A 24,522-nucleotide genomic window follows, 5' to 3' on the forward strand; every position below is an offset into this window, starting at 1 on the left:
ATGAGGAAGAAAGAAGAGGTTGGATAGGTAAACAAGGATCAGCTATTCTCATCTTCCAGTACCATAGTTTCATTTAACATTTTTCTGTGACTTTCAGTCTCAACTCTAGCTCTGAATTCTATGTTGAACTCCTAAATTAGTAACTTTTTTTTTTTTGATGAAACAGGTTAAAAGATTTTTAATTGTGGTAGAAATCATAGCATTACCATCTCTCACTCTCTCTTTTTAATTTTATTGTATATTTTTATATCATTTTTTCATTTTTGTACAATGTATGCTTTTTCATCTCAGTTATAGTCCCCATGAAATTCCCACCACCCATTCACCTGTGAACCATCACCATGGTCCCTTGTGCTCTTCCCACCCCTGTTTTGATCTTAATTCCCTTCTTCCCCACCCCACAGAATGTCTCTGGTTTATAGTTGCCTTTTGATTTTGATTTTTACTTTATTATAATTACCTTTTTTCCCCTGAGCCCTTATTTGGATCCTCTACATTCCTCTTATAAGTGACACCATCTGATATTTTTCTTTTTCTTTCTAGTTTATTTCGCTGAGCATGATCCCTTCCAGCACCATCCCTGTTGCTGCAAATGGCATGAGTTTATGTCTTTTTTGATTGCTGAGTAATCCATTATGTATATATACCACATCTTCTTAATCCAGTCATCTATTTTTTGGGCATTTGGGTTGTTTCCATTCCTTTCTGTTGTAAATAGTGCTGCAGTGAACATAGGGGTGCAGGTGTCCTTTTGGATTAATGTTTTTGTGTCCTTTTGGTAGATATTGAGGAGTGGAATTGCTGGATCATATGGAAGCTACATTGTTATTTTATTTATTTTTTAAAACTTAACAGTGACCATCTTATTTTTTATTTTTTTTAAGATTTATTTATTTATTTATACAAGATCTGGGGTACAGGCCAGAAGTGTGGGAGGGTAAGAGGATTCACCAGAGACAGAGCGTGGAAAGAACAGGCAGACTGACAAAATACACTGCTGAGGGGAGCAGCAGGCGAGACAGGAGAGGTCTGCTGTGCCATGTGGGACCCTCGGTGACTGGCCGGGATGGAACCAGCGCTGTGGAGGCTGCGGACAGCTTCACAGCACTGCATTCAACCACCTCCACCACCAGGGAAGGCCTGGAAGCTCCATTTTTAGCAGTTAAATTAGTAACTTTTATGGCCATACCGTGCTCCACACGTGTGTGTGTGTGTGTGTGTGTGTGTGTGTGTGATTTCCCGTCTCTTTATTCCATGATTATCGTTCTGATTTTGATTTATAAAAAACATGGATAAATCCTTTATACCTTTTTCTGGCAACATATTCAAGTTGTCCCCAGATGGTGTTATATTTTGCCTTCCCTTCTATACATATCTAGCCTTTTACTTTCTGTAATCACCACCCAGTACACTGCTTCCTCAACTCTTGCTTGGAATATTATAGTGACAGGTGATCTTGCCACTGTTCTTTTGTTCATCAAAATGTTCTTTAAAATTGCCAGCAGAATTAATCTAAATGTAATTGTTGTACAGTTGAGTAAACATTGGATTTGGGGACACTCTGGCCATGTCTTACTCTCTTTACTTCTTTAGGTAAGTCACTTACCTTGAGCAATGAACCATTAAAATACTGAGAATTTCAAACTGTGAAATAAATTAAAAAATCTTTTAAGTATTTAAAATATGCCTTTGTTTAGAAATCTTTCAGTGGTACTAAATCTTAGTGCTTTCATTCAGGTTGTTTTATTTCTAAGCCTTTTACCCTTGTATTTTTGTTTCCAAAGACCCAGTTCATTTGTACACAGAAATGAACCCATTGATTCATCCCATGTGATCCAGTATTAGTTGATTTATACTTTATCTTACTATTACTTCATTAATAGTCAAATGAAGATTTGTATAAACCACCTACTTCCTCTTTCTCTCCTTCCCCCTGCTCTTGCCATTTTATTTATGAATTACTCAACACTGGAACAATATCTTCTTTAAGCTTTGAACACATTTATCCCATTGGATTATATAATGATAAAAGTAATTCTGTGTATTATAAGTTCATTGACCAAATGGAATATAATGAAATAGAATATTTAAAAAATGAGAAGTCTTTTATTTTGATTTACTATATATGTGTCACTGTGAATGTATTTTTTCAGAGATATCTAGCTTTATCCCAAAACCTGGTAGTCTCATAAAATATATTAAAACAGCATTTAAAATCTGACTTTGATTTTGAGTCTTTAGTTGGTCATTTGGTCAAATGGTAGGTAAGATTTTGTTAGGTGAAAGAAAATTTTCATAATTTAAAGGAACATTGCCAGTTAAAGGAACATTGTTAACTTACTTTTTCTTTCAGAGCATGAAAGTGTTTAAAAAAATGTCATTTTTATACCTCGTTTTATTAGAGAAGGGGAGTAATAGAAATAACATGTAATGAGAATATTGGAATGGAATTTTATAAACAAAGTTAGAGAATTGGGTCTGGAACTTCATTTGCTGTGTGTTATCCTCAGTGTTCTCATTTGTAAAATGTGGCTTAGTAATTATGTTACGAGGTTGTGAGGTATATTTCAGAACTTTCTAAGATAATTGTTATATCAGTATTAATTTCTGTCTGGGAGAGTTGATTTGTTTTTAAATAGGAAAAATATTAGACAGTTTTTGGATTTCATAGCTGTTGTTTATGTATGAAATATAACATTTGGCATCCTTAAATTGATCTATTTTATGACTGTCAAAAATAAATAAAATTTTAGTTAGTGAAAATATTCCAAACTGTCAATCAGCATTTAAAAAATTCCTAAATCTTCTCTTCTTACCTTTCTCCATTCTGTCAAATGCTAAAAGAAACCTGTAAATACGAAGTTATGTTTCCAAAGCTAGCTTTATATATAAGTATTACAAGGAAGCAGTGATGAAACAAGGAAACTGAAGAAATGACTTATCTTTTTCTTTTTTCTTTTTTTAAAAAGATTTATTTATTTATTTATACAAGCACTGGGTATAGTCAGAAGCGTGGCAGGGTGAGTGAATTCACCAGAGCCAGAGCGGGGAATAGAACAGGCAGCCTGACGGGCATGCAGGAGAGGTCTGCTGCACCTTGTGGGACCCTCGCTGGTGGCCGGGGATCGAACTGGCGCTACAGAGGCTGTGCGCAGTTTCACAGCCCAGTGCTCAACCGCTGCGCCACCAGGGGAGGCCCTGATTTTCCATATTATGCTAGTGTTGGATTTGGCACTGGCTCTAAGAAATATCTGCTTAACAAAATTAAAATCAACAATGGTTAAACATGTTTCCAAATAACTCCCTTTGGAAATTGTGAAACAAAGTGGTTTAGTCCTTTAAAAAAAAAAGATTTATTTATTTATGCATAAAAGAACTGGGGCACAGGCCAGAGGTGTAGGGGGTGAGAGGATTCACCAGAGACAGAGCGTGGAACAGAACAGGCAGACTGACAAAATACACTGCTGAGGGGAGCAGCAGGCGAGACAGGAGAGGTCTGCTATGCCATGTGGGTCACCTCCCATGCTATAGTAGCTTCGGACTGCTTCATAGTGCTGAGACTTAAACCCTTGTGGCACCAGGGAGGCCCCAAAGTAGTTTAGTCTTAAATATAACTCATAATTTTCTACAAATTATCCTTTATATTAATACAAACAATTTTAGGAGTGATGTCAACAGAATTTATTGATAGAATTATCAACAATTAATGTTTAAATTTCTTAATTGTATACATATTTAGTGTGTATTCTGTCAGTGGTTTTATGAAAGAGTGCTGAGGTAGGTTATTTTGATACCAACTGGACAAGAAATAAAACTAAAGTTGAACTGCATGCCTCTGTTCTAAGTCTAGAGTACCCTCTAGAATTATTACAGGATTGACACGATGGTTTAAAAGATGGACTATGTTTTCAGCCTGGGTCTGGGTTATCTCTTATCTTCTGAATCTTAGTACTGATACGGAATTTGCACAGTGGCCTCCTACAACCTAAGGAGTTTGGCAAATTACTGAGCTGGGCAGCATTTTTGAGTGTATTGGCTGAAGGCACATTAATGCTTTGATGCCTCCACTCTGTAACCATATAGCAATCAAAATCTAAAAAGAGAAAATTGAAAGAGATATAACATAGCTCAGAAATCAAGCTACATTTTGTGGATAAGAAAGGGAAGAGAGGGCCTCCCTGGTGGCGCAGGGCATGAAGACGCAACCTATGAAGCAATCCGCGGCCCTCTGCAGCACGAGTTCGAGCCCTGGCCAGGGAACTACCCACATGGCACTGCAGACCTCTCCTGTCTCACTCACTGCTCCCCTTAGCAGTGTATTTCAATCAATCTACCTGTTCTGTTCCCCATTCTGTCTCTGGTGAATCCTCTCACTTCAGCACCTCTGGCCTTCACCCAGTTCTTCCATGCATAAATAAATAAATCTTAAAAAAAAAAAAGAAATGGAAGAGAAACATAAAACAATAAGGAACTGGAACTTGCAGGGATCAGAAATGCAAAAGCAGATGGAGCTGCTGAGAATTGTGACAATGGGAATTAAAAGGTGCCCTTGCCACAGCCTCTTGGCCTCAACTGGATTTGAGGGTTCCTACAAAAGGAGTTTGTAAGTGGCTTTGAGTTCTGAGGACTATAGCTCCCAGGAAGTGCTAAGGAAGGGAGGGGTGGAAAAAGTGGAAGTAGGCTTGTAACTGTTACTAGGACTGTGAAATATCCCCAGGTATCTCCGTGGAAGATAACATTTTGGAACTGGAATCCTGATGAACTGAGTGGAGACAGTGTCAAAACTACAGTTAGTAAGAGGAGCCTGAGAGATGGTAGAGAAGGAAAAAAAAGGCTTAAGATGGGCTTGCATACCAGCATTGCAGCAAATGTTATGTTGCCCTCAGAAAGATTGTAAGGAGTTGTTGGGATGTAAACTCTCATTCCCAGTAAATTTGAAATGATATTATAGTCTTAAAAGTTAAATATAGCTTCAGTTACGAGAAAAGAATAATTTCATAAGATGGATAAGATACTTTGAAACAGAACCAGCAAAAAGGGAAGCATTAATAGGTGGATATGAAGAAGAAACAGTATTCTTGTAATTTTTGAGTTGAGATGGAATAAAAACTTAGGTAAAAAAACTTCAGCAAGTATACTTTATGTCTAAGTGTTGTTCTAAATGTGTTAATTTATTTGATCCTGATAACTCATTATTTTGTTTATTTTATGAATGAGGAAATTGAAGTGGTTAAATAGCTTTCAAGGTTATATGCTGAGGCAGGATTTGGACATGGACATTCTGGCTTTAGCGCAGCGCACCAGTATGCTGTGCTGCCTGTAGCATTAGCCCACTTCTCAACACAAGAGAGCAGAGAGAATGTATCAGAAATTTGATAGGGGATATAAAGGCTAGATTAAAAACTGCAGTTACTGAAATAGAAAACCAAAGAGAAAAACTAATAAAATAAACCCCTAGGAAGAGAGCATTTTGGAAAAAAGGAGGGCCTCCCTGGTGGTGCAAGGCTTAAAGTCACAGCGTTATCAAGCTCTCACCAGTCACCACAGCATAAGTTTGATCCACGGCCAGGTTGCTAACCCACATGGTGCAGCAGACCTCTCCTGTCTCACCCGCTGCTCTCCTCAGCAGTGTATTTCAGTGGATCTGCCTGTTCTGCTCTCCACTCTGTCTTTGGTGAATCTTCTCACACCCAGCACCTCTGGCCTACACCCCAGTTCTTGTATGCATAAATAAATAAAAAATCTTAAAAAAGAAAAGAATTGAAAACAAGAGACCTAGCTAAGGGTGCTATAAGTCTTTTTTTTTTTTTTTTTTTGGCATTAGAAAAGGTGCCTCCTTTGGGCAGATACAGTCCTGCGGATACCTTTATACAAATTAAAAAACTAGCCCAGAGCCCAGACACCTCTCTGGAAAGTGTAGCTCGGAGTTCAGTCCACTCCCTGCCTTGGCTGAGTACTTCTGTGTGATGAACAACTGTGGACATAATTAGAGATACAATAAAGATGGCTTAAAATCATGAAAATATTAACAACAATAACTGCTTATTTGTTGGAATTTTAAAAGATAAAAATGGAAACAGATGCATTATGGTCTTCATTATGGTCTTCAAAATACCAACTGGTGAGAAAATCTGATCTAGTGGAAGAGTTTTCCTTTATTTCCAAAATACTAGAAAGACTTAGAATTTTTAATACCAACTTGAATCAAAGCCATGTATGTTTTTTCCTTTTTTTTAAAATTAATGTGTTGATACCAAATGCTCAAAGACCTTTAAAAGGTCATTAAAGAATAGTAATTTCTTGGGCCCTTTCCAGACCTTACCTGAAAATAGCTGCTCTAGTTCTCAGTGGTTTCTTCTGACTTTCTAAATATTTCTATCATGTTTTTCTAGAAATTAATTTGTATTTTATAATCTGTGTGTGAAGGATTTTTTTCCATTAAAAATTAAGATATAATAAAACTCTTACTTATGTGAATTTTAGCAAATAGTTTATAGCCACAACCACAGCAAAGTTAGAAAGTTTCTATTACTACCTCAAAATTTCCCTCCTGTCTTTTTATAGTTAACCCTTCCCACTATCCTCAGTTGCTGGCAACCACTGAGCTATTTTCTGGCCCTATGTTTGTTTTGTGTATTACTAGTTCCTTTTTATTGCTCATGTAATTCATGGAGATACCAGAGTTTATCAGTTTTCCAGTAGAGATACCATCAGGTTGTTATCAGTTGCTACTCTGAACAGAGCTGCTAAACAAAATTTGCATATAGGTTTCTTTGTGAATACAGGCTTTTATTATACTTGGATATTTCTAAAGGGACATATCTTGATTCTATTAGTAGACACTGCTAAGCCAGATTATAATTGCCTTTTATGTAAAAAAGGTTTCGTTATTGTCATTAATATTTGCGTCATTTTGTTTGCTTGCTTTATTTTCTTTGCTTGATCTTCACTTACTTCCAAAATCTTAAAAAATATCTCTGTTCAGTTAATAAGGCAAGTGAGGTCTGTTTCGATTCCACCTTTCTGTACTGTGGCCTATAGCTTAGTAGAAAGCAGGGACAACTCCAGGGCTCATCTTAATTGTTTTCCTTCTTTCTGAGATCACAGTCCTTTACTATGTGGTGTCTATTGTTTGGAATGGTGGTTTCATGTATTTTCTCCTGTTGCTTAGTTTTTTAACAAGTGGCAGGTTATATCTGGTTTGTGTCATGGCCATTATGATCAGAAATAGAAATCAGAGCATAATTATTTTCACAAAAGAACACTGACCACATTCTCTGACCCTACCTGTTACGAACATGAATCTATGTGGAATGATATTTGTCAGTTGCAAGTTTTTGTCTTAACCTCTTTTCAAGAATAAAATATTATGTTGTCAGAAAAGTCATGACACATTTTTTCTATGTTAAACACGTCATGACTTTTTGACAACCCAATGGATTCATTTAATGGCTTTCAGTTTGTTTTATCAGCTAAAGAATAATATAGATCAGGGATTTTCCATCTTTTCCCTTGAGATGAAATAGTATGTATTTGGGACTTTCTGGACTGTGAACAGTCTGTGCCACAACTGCTCACTGCATAAGCGAGTGTGGCTTTGTTCTATTTACACTACTTTTTTATGGGCACTAAAATTAGAACGGCATATAATTTTCATTTGTCATGAAATATTCTTTTGTTTTGCTACCCACCCACTATGTAGTAATGTAAAAACTATTCTTAGCTCCTGAGCCAAACAAAAACAAGCGGCAGAATGGATTTGACATGTGGGCTAGAGTTTGTAGACCTTGATAGAGATACTTAAATAAATCTAATGTTCTGCATTAATGCAGTAAAAATATGGAAATTACTCATTATTTTTAGTCTTCTCAACATTTCTCTCTTGGGTACCCAAAGTGCAAAACGTACTGTTCTTTTTATTGGAGAGACCAGGGAACAGAAAGTAGAAAGAGAAGGGAGAAGAAAAAAGTAGAGGTGACAGTAGGTTAGTTTTGGGAGTGTAATTAGTTACTGAGTATCCACTGTATCCAGGCCACATAGATAATATGTGCTATATATCCTGGAAAAGTGATGAAGGGATAATTGTAACAGACAATTCAATAATACTAAAAAGATTATGGACTAAAAACATAATTATGACTATAATTATTTAGGAAATAAAGTGTACAGTAAATCTACAAATATTTATGGAATGCTAGAGAAGTCAGTTTGAACAAGTTGCTCAAGTATTTGAATTTGAAGCCCTTAAAGACTGTGTTAAGGTACTAGATCTTTTTATTCCATTTTTTTTTAAGATTTATTTATTTATTTATACAAGCACTGGGTACAGCCAGATTCACGGGAGAGTGAGAGTATTCACCAGAGCCAGAGCTGGGAGCAGAACAGGCAGAAGGACCAAGGTACACTGCTGAGGGGAGCAGCGGGCACAGCAGGAGAGGTCTGTGTGCCATGTGGGACCCTTGCCAGCAGGGGGAATGAACCGGCCCTGCAGAGGCTGCAGGCAGCTTTGCAACCCAGCGCTCAACCGCTGTGCTACTGGGGAGGCCCTATTCCAGTTTGTAATGTAGTGTTTCTGAAAAGGCGTAAGGTCAGAGTGGGTTTTTTATTTTAAATTTTCCAGTCCATCATGGATTAATAAATTCTGTAAAATACTATGTAGATTATAGAAAAATAGAATAAAATGAAAATGAAATTACAAAGTACAGTGCCCAATTTTATTAAGATTGAACCAATGTAAAATTACTCTTTAAGATTGCTGTGAAAATTTATAAACACTCAGTTTTTTACACTTAACTCATCATGAACTGGTAACAAGTCTTTCATGGATGATAATTCTCATACCAGCACTGACTATTGGACACACTGTGAGTGAGTGGTATTGATCTCTAGGTGCTATGTATGGGGTTCTGCAGGTTTTTCAGCAAAGAATGACATAATTATATTTGTGTTAAACATAATCAATTTTTTGGCAGTACGAGTGATAATTCGGTTTCAGGCTAGAAGGATGAAAACCAGTGAGCCCTGGAATCCTCAGTGTTTAAAGGGTAGCATGAAATGGAGGAGACAGTGGAATTCACTTTCTTTATACTTTTTTTTAATCATTTATTTCTTACATCACTGTTCATTTTTTTATTTCTTTTGGATTTTTATTATTTTATCTCCTAAGATATTTTGATTTTAAACAATATTTGCTTCTCCCCCACCCCTCAGGTGTAGTCCCCATAGAATTTCCTTCACGCATGCACCATCACCTCAGTCCCCTATGCTCCTCCCTCCCTCCCTTTGATCCCTCTCTCTCCTCCTCCCCTGCAGGATGTCTCTGATTTATAATTGCCTGTTTTTGTTTTGTTGTGTTTTGTATAGTTATTATTTTTTTACACTGATGTCTTATTTGATTCCCCTATATTACTTCTATAAGTGAAACCATCCGATATTTTTCTTTTTCCTTCTGTCTTATTTCACTGAACATAACTTCTTCTAGCTCCATCCATGTTGCTGAAAATGGCATGAGTTTATCTTTTTTGGTTGCTGAATAGTATTTCATTGTGTATATATACACCACATCTTCTTGATCCAGTCATCTATTTTTGGGCATTTTGGTTGTTACCAGGTTTTGCCTATTATAAATAGTGCTGCAATAAACATAGGGGTACAGCTATTCTATTGAATCAATGTTTTTGTGTCCTTTGAGTAGATCCCTAGGAGTGGAATTGCTGGGTCATGTGGTAGCTCCATTTTTAGTAGACTGAGGAATCTCCAGACAGCTTTCCATAGTGGTTGGTCCAGTTTGCACTCCTACCAGCAATGTAAGAGAGTTCCTTTTTCACCACATCCTTGCCAACATTTGTTGTTGCTAGTTTTTCTGATATGTGCCATTCTTACTGGTGTAAGGGAGTATCTCAATGAGGTTTTGATTTGCATTTCCTCCTAGGAGAAATGTCTTTTAAGTCCTACTGCCCATTTCTTGACTGGATTCTTTACTTTGTTTTTGTTGAATTATGTGAGTTCTTTGTATATCTTTGTGATGAGTCCCTTATCGGTTGTATGGAGTACAAAAATTGTTTTCCAATCAGCGGGGTGTCTCTTTGTTTTGGTTGATGTTTCTTTTGCTGTTCAGAAGCTTTTTAGTTTGATATAATCTTAGCTATTTATCTTTTCCTTCACTTTCTTTGCTTTGGGGGGATAAGTGTTTAAGGATGTTACTGAGATGTATGTCCTATAGTGTTTTACTTATATTTTCTTCTATATATTTTATGGTTTCAGGTCTTATGTTCAGTTCTTTTATCCATTTTGAGTTGATTTTTGTGCATGGTGAGAGGTAGTGGTCTAGTTTCATTCTTTTGCTTATGGTGGTCCAGTTTTCCCGACACCATTTATTAAACAAACTGTCCTGTTCCATTGCATATTCTTTGCTCCTTTGTCAAGATTCGTTGTCCATATATATGTGGCTTTATTTCTGGGCTTTCTATTCAGTTCCATTGGGCTGTGTGTCTGTTTTTGTTCCAATGCCAACTGTTTTAATTATTATGGCTTTGTAGTGTAGCTTGAAATCTGGGAGTGTAATACCTCCATTCTCCTTTGTTTTAGTCAGGAGAGATTTGGCTACTCGAGGTTTTTTTTGTGGCTCCATATGAACTTCATCAGTATTTGTTCTATTTTTTTGAAGAATGTCATTGAGATTTTTATTAGCATAGTGTTGAATCTGTAAATTGCTTTTGGTAGGATGGCCATTTTGATAATTTTAGTTCTTCCTATCTATGAGCAGGGGATGTCTTTCCATTTCTTTTTGTCTTCTATTTCTGAAAAAAACATTTTTTTTTAAAGATTTATTTATTTATACATACAAGAGCATACAGGCCAGAGATGTGAGGGGTGAGAGGATTCACCAGAGACAGAGTGGGGAACAAAACAGGCAGACTGATTGAAATACACTGCTGAGAGGAGCAACGGACAAGACAGGAGAGGTCTGCTTCACCATGTGGTTTCTCCCTGGCCTGCTGAGGATCAAACTCGTGCTGCAGAGGCTGCGGATTGCTTCATAGTGCTGTGCTTAACCCCTTGTGCCACCAGGGAGGCCCTGAAAAAAGCATTGTTAATGAAAAGAACAGAAGCTTTGTGGAGTAACTTACAACTAATTTAATAAGTTTGTTTTGTCACTTAGTTGTATTATTTCTTGTAATAAAGTTTTAGTAGGTTTTGTGTGTGTGTGCTCTTTTTGTCTTTTTCCATTAAGCACAACATCTGCCTCAATGATAGATATTTTCATCCAATGTCTGTTTAGCTCTTTGTAGTTTATTTTTTTATATTACCTAGATGACAACTTTATTTGAAATTTGGTTGATTGCTTTTTAAAACAAAAACAAAAACAACTTTTTGCTATTTTCCCCTGAAGAGATTGTAGTTGTTTTACATTATTGTGGGTAGTGAAATTCTAGGAGACTTAAGATAATCCATATTGTTATGTGAAAGTTAGATTCATTCTTTATGCTTTTTTTTTTTGGTTATTAAATATGTGTTTAACACTCTTCACAATAATTTCAAAAGTTGTCTCTAAATCTTCCCACAGAATGAAGACCAGCATGAAGTGGTTCTTGTCAGAACAGATCAGTCTGGAAGAGTGTGGCCTGTGGACACACCAGCAAGACCTCTGGAATCTAAAGGAAAAAGAATGAAGAGACAAATGGTATATTTAAAATATATCTTTGTTTAATTAATCAGAAGCCTTTTTTCCCCTGAGGGTTTTCTTTACATCAGACTACTTAAAAATATTTCCTAAAATGTAACTTCCTAATTCAAACACTAGAAGGTAGTAAATTATTATTCTTAGTTAAAACCGTTCCGTTTGCCTTTTACAAAATGAAATCTAATTCAGCTCTGTTTTTCAATTAAGTGTTGATGTGCAGTATTTAAAGACAATTTTAATTTTAGTGTGTGTATCTTTGACATTGTTTCAAGCTTTTTTGTCTCCTTACCATAGCTCTAAGGGAAGACCTGGGTCTCCCAGACATGTTGTCTGTGTTAACTAATTTAAGGCCCAGGTATGTAGGACCCATATTACAGTACTGTATTAATTATGTAGCTGCCATCATCCTTCATACACCTGACTCCCCCTCCTCCAAATCTTTTCACTTAGCAGTTAATTTTAGCACTACTTTGAGTCACTTGAAATGGCAAAAATAATGCATTCAGTTTTCCCAAATTAGGTTTCTTAAAAAATTTGAGGATTGCATAAGTGGTAACTGCATCCATGAATGATTTGTCCATTCAGAAGTTTTCTATCAAATATTTATCTGTTGAGTACTAGAGATGCTAGAGATAGTGATTAATTTACTTAGCAAACAGACCTGGGTGGTGTCTATTTCAATTAAGAAAAGCAATTAAGGAGTTGGAGTGGTGATGAGGCAGGAGAAGAATCAAGGCCTGAATTAGATGAAATGACAGAATTCACTAGGAATCTTAACTGCTCAGATGGCACTGGGAGCTTTTTTGAGTTGGATACTACTGAAAACAGACATACTCATTAAGGACTGAAATTTGCTTTTTCAGTGTAATAAAAGGATAAGAGGGAGTGATTGAAGTCAAGGAGTAAGAAATTTAAGCTAGTGAAGATAAACATAGTAATGTTGGAAAGAAATGCTAGGAATATGCTTCCAAAGATCTCAGAGAAGTTGAAGAGGAGGTTTTATTTGGATAAGGGAATGTAGTGAGAACAGTATTGGGGATATTTAATTTGGGAGGAAATAAATAGCACTTTTCTCTTACAAACCTAGGTATAGAACCAACTAATAAGAAAACCCAGGGTTGAGTAGATGGAAATTAGAATAATCAGCTTTGTTTCTGATACAGCGTTAAAGTGAGTTTGCTAGTACTTCAGTAAGCTTACCTTTGGATAATTGCAAATTCCCCCTGGTGGGTGGACATTTTTATGATAAGGAGGAGAAGCAAAAGAAGAGAGAAGAAGGGGTAGAACCTTTTCCTCAACTCAGAAATCAAATAGTGTTATGCTTCCATCTCTGGGGAACAGATAGTGAAGTGGCAGAAGGAGGGAGTATTATTTTAAGAGAAATTTTTTTCCACATGGAAGCAAAGAGAATAGGGATAAACTGGAAGCAAAGTTTGAGATACAGCTTATGATTTTTACATTTTATATCAGATTTATTGATAATTCATTAAACAGACTTCAGAGACTCATATTTTTACAAAATTGATAATGCTCATTTTGTTATAGGCTTCAACCCATGAGGAAAAAGAAAGGGTCAGATACTTTCATGATGACGATAATCTAAGCCTAAGTGATTTAGTCAAGAATGAAAAGATGGGAACAGCAGAAAATCAAAATAAACTTTTTATAAGAATGGCATCAAAGGTAAGATAGCTTTGAATTTTGAAAAGTTGGTTTATTCAATCTATCATTGATCTATTTTTCATAGAGGGCTGGTTCTTTCTAATCTTGATATATTTTATGAAATTAAATCCTTTGTGTATTATGAACACGCATTTTAGAATAGATTTGACTGGGAAATATACACTTGGGATTTTGTTTGTTTTTAGATCTTGAAAGGCTCTGGAGAAGTAACCAGTCAGGAACACTTGATATAGATGAAGATCCTATTTATTTCCTTAATTCAATCAACAAATGTTACTTATGTAACATACTTATGTTCAGTGTATGAAGTGATCTATTGGGAATAGGCTGACAGGTTAGGAAGATCTCATTCCTGCCTTTAGCAGCCTGTAGGCTAGTGCAGTAACAGAAGTGTTCAATACATAACTATGAGAAATAAATTCAGGAATTGTGTAATTGCAAATTACTATGAAAGACAAGTGGAAATTCCCTTGGGAGCAACATCAGGGTGTCCCAACTTAAACATATTTGGGTTGGACAGCAAATTTGATACGATTTCTAGTCAGTATTCAGTTTTGCCCTGTGCCTGCCTCTCTCCTTTCCTTCCATTCATACCGTCCAACGCCCCCCCCCCCTTTTTTTTGGGTGATTCTGAAATTGAGATTATGTTTGCTTTCTTTCCAGGAATATTTTTAATGGCATATCTTTTTTATAACAAAGTTAAGAAGGTATCTCATTCTAACTATAAATTTGATGTTATTTTTGTATTTGGATGGGGGCCTTATGGTTGTTATATGTTTTTCCCTGTGCATGGGCTATGTATGACATTATTAGTGTAAAGAAGGGAGTGATCAAAAACATCCTGACAAATAAGGGCATGAGCAATAGTTGTCACTTCTGGTAAATGTATCTCAGAATCTGGATGACAACTGTTTATTATGATTTCCTAGAAGATAATAGGCATATTCTAACTTTATGGTGAGAATGTTTCTTCCTTTGAAATCATAGAACTATAGTACTTGATTCTAGGAAGGGACTTTACTAATTGTTTCTATGTCCACATTTTACTGATGAGGAAACGAAGATTCTAACAGAATTACATGACTTGTGCAAGGCTAACTAATTACATGACTTGTGCAAGGCTTTCCAGCTTTCCAGAGCTATTGAGTTGCATAAGTCAACACCAGAAGGAAGCCCCAACTATTAACTCTCAGTCTGTTTTTTATTTCATTAAACAGTACTGCTTTTAAAATGAGTCAGGTTAATGCATATTTGTTGATAGTTGCCTAAATTTAATTGTCTTTTTTCAATTTCTCATGTGTCACTTATTGGTATTTGAAGATAAGTGGTGTGTGCTTTGCTCTTTCTTAAAATACTTTCTGTTGACTTCAACTTTCTTTATATATAAACTCTTCCATTTAAAATCTAAGACGTCAGTGTTTCCTTGGCAACATAAACTCGGGCACATCTTCATGAGATCTATATACATCTTTCCTCATTAATTTTGTTAGCACTGTGGGCAGTAATTTTATCCTGTTTGAACAGAGTCAGTATTAAAAGTGGACTAGAGGGGAGGGAAGAAGGAAGGTACAAGAGAAGGAAAGGGAGAGAAAGACTTAATTATGGGTTTTCCCTCAATTATAAGGAAACAAGATGATTTTATCACCTAAAAAGGATGCTGTGTTTCAGTTAATCTACTTTTTTCAGAATTGTGTTACCAGATTTGATATTGGAAGTAGTCCTTAAAATATGAATTACTTATTTCCATAATATGCACTAGGACCTTTATATTTTTTAATTTCCACTGACCTGTAACATTGAAAACACATGCTGAGAGATGAAGTGATACTCCTTTTTGATTATTAGAAGGGAAGGGATGTGGAGGTTGCAACTCATTAGCATCCTTTGCTTTTTTCAATTCCCAAGGCAGCCATTTTCTTCATCTTAGACTCTCATACATGAGGGATGAAATTAAGTTTGGAAAAAGCTAATCCAAGTATGAAATCCCATAATTTTCTTGTGACATCTTCTAAGGAAAATTTAAAATTTGGTTGTCAGAAAGTGATAGAAGTGAAATTTTGTTTTTCGTGAAATTAAATAAAATAAATTTTGATTGGTTCATTAATTTTCTAAAAGATGTAGCCTGAGTCCAGTTCAAGCTACTTAAAAAAATTGTTACTGTTTTTCTGAATCTCACCTGTCATGTGTTGGGAGAACCAGAAAAGTAATTTATTTAGCATACCTTATTTCAGGTTCCATTTCTTTTTTTAATCATAAAACACATGAAACATAAAATTTAACACCAACCATTTTTAAACCTACAATTCATTGACATTAAGTAGATTCACAATGTCATGCAATCATCACCTCTTTACTTCCAGAATCTTTTCATCATCTCAAATAGAAGCTCTGTGCCCATGAAACAAGAACTCCCCTTCCCATCCATGTGTCTCCCACAGTTGCTGGTAATCTCCATTCTATTCTAGGTACCTCATGAAAGTGTAATAACGCAGTATTTGTCCTGTTGTGTCTGGCTTATTTTACTTAGCATAATGGTTTGTGCTTGGTCCATGTTGGAGAATATATTGGAATTTCTTTACTTTTTAAGGCAGAATAACAATTCAGTGTGTGTGTGTGTGTGTGTGTGTGTGTCAGATTTAAGAAAAAATCCTTTCATCTGTTGGACATGGGAGATGTTTTTGTCTTTTGCAAATGCTACTACTATGAACATTGATATACAAGTACTTTCTGTTTGAGTCACTTTCTATTCTTTTGGATTTATATCTAGATGTGGAATTGTTGGATTCTGGCAGTCACCAAACTCTTTCCCACAGTGGTTTCAACATTTTACATTCCCACCAGTAATATACAAGTGTTCCAGTTTCTCCATGTTCTTGCCAATGTTTTTCTGTTTTGTTTTATATTTGTTTCTCATTGCAGTTGTCCTAATGGGTGTGCAGTGGTATCTCTCTGGTCAGGTCCTAGTTTTTGATCCTGGTGAGACTGTATGAAAATTTAGAGGCAGTGTCCTCCAATTTTGACCTGCTAAGTTTCAATTGTTGATAATTGGGAATACAGGTTTAGCGCAATTTAAATATTCATTTTTCTTTGTGAAGGGAAAGAATGTCCAAAATTTATGAAATTTTTATTCCATCAACAAATTTATCTTTCTTTTTTTTTTTTTTAATAATAAATTTTATTGTTATATTCCCCATACAATTGCAGCCCCCCCATTCTGACCCCAATCCCACCCCTCCTGCCCCCGCCCCCCAAAAAAGTGTCTCTGGTTCATAGTTTTTTGTTGATTTTGATTTTCACTTTCTTATAGTTATTCATTTTCCTGGTCCCTTATTTAAGTTTTCTAGATTCCTGCTATGAGTGAGACCATCCGGTATTTTTCTTTTTCTTTTTGGCTTATTTCGCTGAGCATGATCCCTTCCAGCGCCATCCATGTTGCTGCAAATTGCATGTGTTTATCTTTTTTGAATGCTGAGTAATATTCCATGGTATATATGTACCACATCTTCTTGATCCAGTCATCTATTTTGGGCATTTGGGTTGTTTCCAAAGCTTAGCTATTGTAAACAGTGCTGCTATAAACATAGGGGTGCAGGTGTTCTTTGGAATTGATGTTTCTGTGTCCTTTGGGTAAATACCTAGGAGTGGAATTGCTGGATCATATGGAAGCTCTATGTTTAGTAGGTCCAGAAATCTCCACACAGCTTTCCACAGTGGTTGGACCAGTTTGCACTCCCACCAACAGTGCAGAAGAGTTCCTTTTCTCCACACCCTCGCCAACATTTGTTGTTGCTAGTTTTTTTAATATGTGCCATTCTCACTGGTGTAAGATGGTATCTCATGGTAGTTTTGATTTGCATTTCCCTGATGACAAGTGATGTTGAACATTTTTTCATATGCCTGTTGGCCATTTGCATTTCCTCTTCAGAGAAGTTTCTTTTTAGCTCTTCTGCCCATTTTTTGACTGGATTATTTTCTTTGTTGTTGTTGAGTCTCATCAGCTCTTTGCAGATTTTTGTGATCAGTCCTTTATCATTAGTGTTGGGTGCAAAAATGTTCTCCCAGTTGGTGGGGTTTCTCTTTGTTTTGTTATTGTCTCTTTTGCTGTGCAGAAGCTCCTTAATTTGATGTAGTCCAGCTGTTTATCTTTGCCTTCACTATCACTGCTTTGGGTGATGTGTCTGTAAAGATGTCTTTGATGTGCAAATCACGTAGTGTTTCGCCTATATTTCCTTCTATATATTTTATGGTTTCAGGTCTTATGTCTAGTTCTTTAATCCATTTTGAGTTGATTTTTGTGTATGGTGTGAGGTAGTGGTCAAGCTTCATTCTTTTGCATGTAGTGACCCAGTTTTCCCAGCACCATTTATTGAACAAACTTTCTTTGCTCCAATGCATAGTCTTTGCTCCTTTGTCAAAGATTAGTTGACCATAAATCTGTGGGTTTATTTCTGGATTTCTATTCGATTCCATTGGTCTGTATGTCTGTTCTTGTTCCAATACCATGCAGTTTTGATGATTATGGCTTTGTAGTATAGTTTGAAGTCTGGGAGTGTAATGCCTCCATTCCCTTCTTTTTTTTTCAGGAGAGCTTTGGCTATTCGGGGTTTTTTGTGATTCCATATGAATTTCATCAATAATTGTTCTATTTCTTTGAAGAATGACATTGAAATTTTGATTGGAATAGCATTGAATCTGTATATTGCTTTTGGAAGAATGGCCATTTTAATAATTTTTATTCTTCCAATCCACGAGCAGGGATGTCTCCCATTTCTTTGTGTCTTCTTCTATTTCTTTTAACAGTGTTTTATAGTTTTCTTTGTATAGGTCCTTTACCTCTTTTGTTAGATTTATTCCCAAATATTTGATTTTTTTTGTTTCAATAACAAAAGGATGGTTTTTTGATTTCTTCTCTTCAGATTTATTGTTTGTGTATAGGAAGGCTACTGACTTTTGCGTGTTGATTTTGTATCCTGCCACTTTACTGAACTGATTGATGAGTTGAATTAGCTTTTCTGTGGAGTTTTTGGGGTTCTCTATGTATAATATCATATCGTCTGCAAATAGTGATAGTTTGACTTCTTCTTTTCCTATTTGGATTCCTTGGATGTCTTTCTCTGTCTTATTGCCCTGGCTAGGACTTCCAGTATTATATTGAAAAGCAGTGGTGAGAGTGGACATCCTTGTCTTGTTCCAGATCTTAATGGAATTGCTTTCAGCTTTTCACCATTGAGAATGATACTGGCTGTTGGCTTGTCATATATGGCCTTTATGATGTTGAGGTATGTTCCTTGTATCCCAAGAATTTCAAGGGCTTTTATCATGAATGGGTGTTGCACTTTGTCGAAAGCTTTCTCAGCATCTATTGATATTATCATATGGTTTTTATATTTCTTTTTGTTGATGTGTTGGATAACGTTGATTGATTTTCGGATGTTAAACCATCCTTGTGCCCCTGGAATGAATCCTACTTGGTCGTGGTGAATTATCTTATGGATACATTGTTGGATTCTGATGGCTAAAATTTTATGGAGGATTTTTGCATTAGTGTTCATTAGGGAGATTGGCCTGTAGTTTTCCTTTTTTGTGTTGTCCTTGTTTGGTTTTTGTATTAGTGTAATGTTGGCTTCATAGAACGTGTTTGGTATTGTCCCTTCCTTCTCAATTTTTTGGAAGAGTTTGTGAAGGATAGGCACTAATTCGTCTCTGAATGTTTGGTAGAATTCATTTGTAAATCCATCAGTCCTGGGCTTTTGTTTTTGGGGAGGTTTTTGATTACCATTTCAATTTCGCTAATTGTAATTGGTCTCTTTAGGTGTTCTATTTCTTCTTTATCTAGCTTTGGGTGATTGTAGAGTTGTAGGAATTTGTCCATCTCCTCTAGATTGTTAAACTTGTTTCCATATAACTGTTCATAGTAGTTACTGATTATTCTTTTGATTTCTGCTGTGTCCGTTGTGATTTCTCCTCTTTCATTGATGATCCTGTTTATTTGTGCTTTCTCCCTTTTTTCCTTTGTGAGCCTGGCTAGGGGTTTGTCTATTTTATTGATTTTTTCAAAGAACCAGCTTTTGGTTTCATTGATCTTTGGATTGTTTTTTAGTTTCAATTTCATTTATTTCTGCTTTGGTTTTTATTATTTCTTTTCTTCTACTGGTTTTGGTTTTTTTGTTGTTCTTTTTCTAGATCTTTGAGCTTCGAGATTAGGTTGTTTCTTTGAGTTCTTTCTTGTTTCTTGATGTGAGCTTCTATTGCTATATATTTTCCTCTTATTACTGCTTTTGCTGCATCCCATACATTTAGGATATTGGTGTCCTCCTTGTCGTTCAATTCAAAAATTTTTTAATTTCTTCTTTGATCTCCTCATTAGTCCAGTGGTCTTCCAGTAGTGTGGTTTTTAATCTCCATGAGGTAGGAAAGTTCCTTGCCTTCTTTTTATGGTTTATTTCTAGTTTGATGCCTTCATGGTCAGAAAAGATGGTTGATATGATTTCAATCTTGGTGTATCTGTTGATGTTTGTCTTGTGCCCCAGTATGTGATCGATCCTGGAGAATGATCCGTGTGCGCTTGAGAAAATGTGTACTCCGTTTTTTTGGGGTTTAGTGTTCTATAGATGTCTGTTAAGCCCAATTGCTCTAGGTCCTTATTTAGAGCTTTGGTTTCTTTACTTATTTTTTGTCTTGTTGATCTATCCATTGTTGATAGTGGTGTGTTGAAGTCTCCCACTACGTATGTGTTTTCTCTGATGTCTGTTTTCAGAGAGGACAACAGTTGTCTGATATATTTTGGTGCTCCTTCGTTTGGTGAGTATATGTTAATGAGTGTTATTTCTTCTTGAAGTATTGTCCCCTTGATCATAATGTAGTGACCACTGGGGTCTCTTTTTATCTTTTTGAGTTTGAAATCTGTTTTATCTGATATAAGTATAGCTGTTCCTGCTTTCTTTTTTGGTCCATTTGCTGTAGGATTGTTTTCCATCCTTTAACTTTGAGCCTATTTTTATCTTTTGTAGCTAAATGTGTTTCCTGGAGACAGCAAAAGGTTGGGTTTTGTTTCTTAATCCAGGCTGCAACTCTGTGTCTTTTTATTGAAGAGTTTAGTCCATTTACATTTAGAGTTAATATTGATATGTTAACATCTGTATTTGCCATTGTGTTTGTCTTTCCTTTGATTTTATTTATTTATTCTTTTAATAACTTTTTTTTTTTTTTTGGCCTTCTTTCATTGTTATTCGTCCCTCTGAGGTTCTGGCTTTAGGACTCCTTGTAGTATTTTTTGGAGTGGGGGTTTAGTTGCAATGAAATTCCGGAGTTTCTGTTTGTCTGGGAAGGTCCATATTCTTTCTTCAAAGAGGAAGGAGAGCTTTGCGGGATAGAGTATTCTTGGTTGGCATCTGTTTTCTTGGAGTCTGTTGACTATGTCCCTCCACTCTCTCCTTGCCCGTAGTGTTTCTTCGGAGAAGTCTGATGTCAGCCTGATTGGCTTTCCTTTGAATGTTATCTGTTTCTTCCCTCTTGCCAGCTTCATTATTTTTTCCTTGTCCTGGATTCTAGGGAGCTTTACTATTATGTGTCTTGCTGTATTTTTTCTTTCGTCGTGGAAGTTTGGTGTTCTTCTTGCTTCTTGTATATCAATTTTCAGCTCCTTCTTCACATTTGGGAAGTTCTCTTCAATTATCTCTTTGAATATTTTCTCTGTTCCTACTTCTCTCTCCTCTCCTTCTGGTATTCCTATAACTCTTATATTTCCTTTCCTCATGGAGTCAGATAGTTCCCGAAGTCTTTCTTCATTCTTTTTCCTTCGTACTTCTCTTTCCTTTTCTGTTTTGGTTCTTTTTATTTCTGTGTCTTCAAGAGCACTTATTCGTTCTTCCATTTCATCAATTCTGCTTTCATTGCTTTTCCCAGAATTCTTTAGTTCTTCCACTAATTCTTTGATCTCCTGCATTTCTTTTACTTCCCTCTTTAGGGATTCAATTTCATTCTTCTGATCGTTGATTATTTTTCCCTTATCATTGTTTTCCTTTATGACTTCTGTCAGTTTTTTAATCACGGCAATTTTAAATTCTCTTTCTGGAAGGCTCAGAAGTTCTTCCAAGTTACTGTCATTGCAATCTGGGGGCTGGTTTTCTTTTTGTGGTGTGCTTTTTCTCTGGAGAGTTGCTAGGTTGCGTGTGGTTCTTCTCCTCCCTACTGTCTGTTTTCTAATTTGCCGTATGCGTTGGGACACTGTGTTGTTGGGACTGGCTGGCATCTTGGGTGGGCTTCTCTGCTCCCCTCTGGTTCCTCCAGGAGTCATCGGCAGTCCGGGCTGTGTGCGCGTCTCCCGGGGTCTTTGTTCTTCTCTAATGGTTCGCTCACCGCCGCGGCGAATCCTGCAGGGTTCGCCTCAGCTCCCGTTCACGGGGTGTGGTGGCTGCAATAGTTCCTTTCCACTCACAGTCCCGCTTGCTGCGTTGTTTGTTCTTGTGGGTCGTTTTAGTTTGTTGTTTTCCTCCTCTCCGGTCGGAGAGTGCCGCCTCTGTGGGCGGGGGAGGGGAGCAGGGTTCTGCGCTTCCCTCCCTTCTAGTCCTCTTTTATGGCCACTTTCTTCTTCGGGTAGTTTGCTGGCGTCACCCGTTTATCTTCCGTGTCCCGGTTCTCACTGGGACCTGCCGCTTTTCCTCCCTATTCACTTTTTTTAATGGGAGATCTTACTCGCAGCGTCTCCTCGCCGCCATGTTGCACAAATTTATCTTTCTCCATTAAATCTGAGGGCTTGGAATGTAAAGGATGGTTTTACAGTTTTGATTAAAATTTTTATTTAAAAATAGCCATAAAACTTGAGATGTTTTATAAGAATTAGATTGCAATTATTTTTCTTTGATAGTAATCCCTGTGCAGTAGTGCTAAACTAAGTATATTTGCTGTAAAGCATTGTTTCTATATAATGATGCTAAATATACATTGAGTTTTCATGAGCCTCTGTGAGTTTTCCTGAGTATCTATATTTATGTGATTCCAGTTTGTTACAGTTCAGTTTTTTTTGCTCAATCATCAAAATAGGAAAATAAATTAGTTTTCATGGTTATAAGGCACTTAGCATTTTTTTGTACATTAAGTATCTTTGCTATTAATTAGCTAAACTTCTTTCATTTCCAGACTTGAATTTGAAAACTTTTTTCTTGATTAAAGAGAATCTGACTCCTCAGTTCATGTGCATGGTTGTTATTATTAGTGAATACAAAGAATTGTGCTTGCTGCACTACTTTAATAACAGTCCCTCTGGAATAGGGTTTCTCAGCCTTGGCACATTGGACATTTTAGGCTGGCTCTCTCTTTATTGGGGGAGGACTTCTGTGTATGGTAGAATGTTTAGCAGCACGTTGGGCCTTCACCTAGGAGATGCCAGAGCATTCCCAGCTACCTATCTTGTGACAACTGGAAATATCCCCAGACATTGCTAATGTACCCCAGTGAGAACCCTGCTCTGAGAGAATCTGAGGAAAATAATAAAATGTACTGTTTTTTAAGGACTTGTTCTGTATCAGATGCTTTACATGTATTGATGCTTATAAATATCTCACAGCAGTGGTATTAATAACCCCATTTAATAAGCAAAAACTGTTTCTGAGAGGTACTCAGTAGCTTGCCAGTGATCACATACCCCTTTCCCAAACCAAGTTTGTTTTCAGTGTTTCCTTTATCAGTAATGGCACTACTGTTCCAGCTAGGTCAGATAACTGGCAGGCACTCACACTTCTCTTCTTCATTTTCCATATCAAATCTGTCTTGTCCTCCATCCTAATCAGTCTACTACCTTTCATTCCTGTTGCTACTGTAATTTCTCAGGAGGTAGAGAAATAGCCTCCTAAAAGTTTTACCGTCGTTGCTTATCTTTGTCCAGTTCTTTCTTAACTCTGCCTCACTGAAGCCAGAATAATTCCCCAATAAGGCCATAGTAGTATACTGGAAAAGTAAACTTAAAATCATGCAATTCCAATTTTTTCAAAAATAAGAGTGAATAAATCTTGTTGAATAGTCTTTTTAAAGGTATTAAACAGATTATAATGGAAAAAAATAAAAGCACTTTCCCCGTGCTGTTCAGTAGCTTGGTGTTACATTATACATACAGAAAATAAGTGTGATAGTGATTGATTAACAGTGTTTCGAATAAAAATCATTGCCACTATGTTAAAGCTAACATTAAATAACATTTTATTTACTTAGATAAGTAAGAGAGTGTGGAATTAAAGACTGTCCTGAGTTTTGGTTATTGATAGATCAATCTTTTAGGCTTCTTATAACATCAGAAATAGCCACTTTCATTTTCAGTGTTTAAGATGAGGTTTCCTTAATTCTGTGATTCAACATCAGTGATTTCTTCTCTTTTCCTAGGGCATGATAATTTGTGTGCGTGTGTCTCTTCCTGGAAGAAAACAGTTACATATGAAAGAGTGACTCATTCTTGTGTCATAAGAACTTGCATCTCTAATACATTAGTTTTAATTTTCATATGTTTTATGAGGAACAGGATAACAAGTCAGAAATCAACTTAAGAAATCAACTTATATTATCTGGAAATGAAAAACGTGTTATGTTACCTTATAAAATTTTGATATGATTTAATGGTATTCCATTGGCTTGTCTTGTTTTGTCCTCCTCCTCCACTTCCCCCTTCCCCAAAATAGGCTTTGTTAATAGCTAAAATTATTATCTGTTCAGTGTATCTGTTTAGCTGCTGACTTGGTAGCGTTGTATTGGTTCATGATTTAGCAGGAGAGCAATTTTTAAAAATAGTTGTCAGCTTAGAGTTGCTATAGCAGGATATATTTCATTTGAGAATTTTTTCTCAGCTTAAACTTAATGGTTATTTAATGATCAGTAGGTTGTACATCAAAGTATGTTGACTTCATTATATACTTATTTGGTAGTTATATGAGTAATGGAAGCATGGGTATATATCTAGTCATCTCATAAAATCAGTATTGTTTTCAGTAAACTAGGTGATAATGATACTGGTTCTTTATGGAGCACAAGGGTTTTAATTATTTGTTGAAGAGTGAGTTAATATGGTACTTCACATATATGAGTGTATAAGGTAAAGACCAAAACCAGTTAATTATGTTGTCTTACATAATCATTTGCTCTTCTTTGTGTTTACCAAGTTGGTTTTAATT

The 24,522-nt window shown here is 36.2% G+C and overlaps 1 protein-coding gene across 1 annotated transcript in view; it reads left to right on the plus strand.

Annotated features, from left to right (window-relative positions):
• Window positions 1-24,522, plus strand: part of CWF19L2 (CWF19 like cell cycle control factor 2) — a 100,899-nt gene that overhangs the window by 45,358 nt on the left and 31,019 nt on the right. The window contains exons 7-8 of the mRNA XM_037507909.2: window positions 11,567-11,683; window positions 13,229-13,366. Of these exons, the coding sequence (XP_037363806.1) occupies window positions 11,567-11,683; window positions 13,229-13,366 (255 nt within the window). The remainder of the gene's footprint in view (window positions 1-11,566; window positions 11,684-13,228; window positions 13,367-24,522) is intronic.

This window comes from Talpa occidentalis, unplaced genomic scaffold (assembly GCF_014898055.3).
Source record: "Talpa occidentalis isolate TD23 unplaced genomic scaffold, MPIMG_talOcc4v2.1 talOcc4.12, whole genome shotgun sequence".
Lineage (NCBI taxonomy): Eukaryota > Metazoa > Chordata > Mammalia > Eulipotyphla > Talpidae > Talpa > Talpa occidentalis.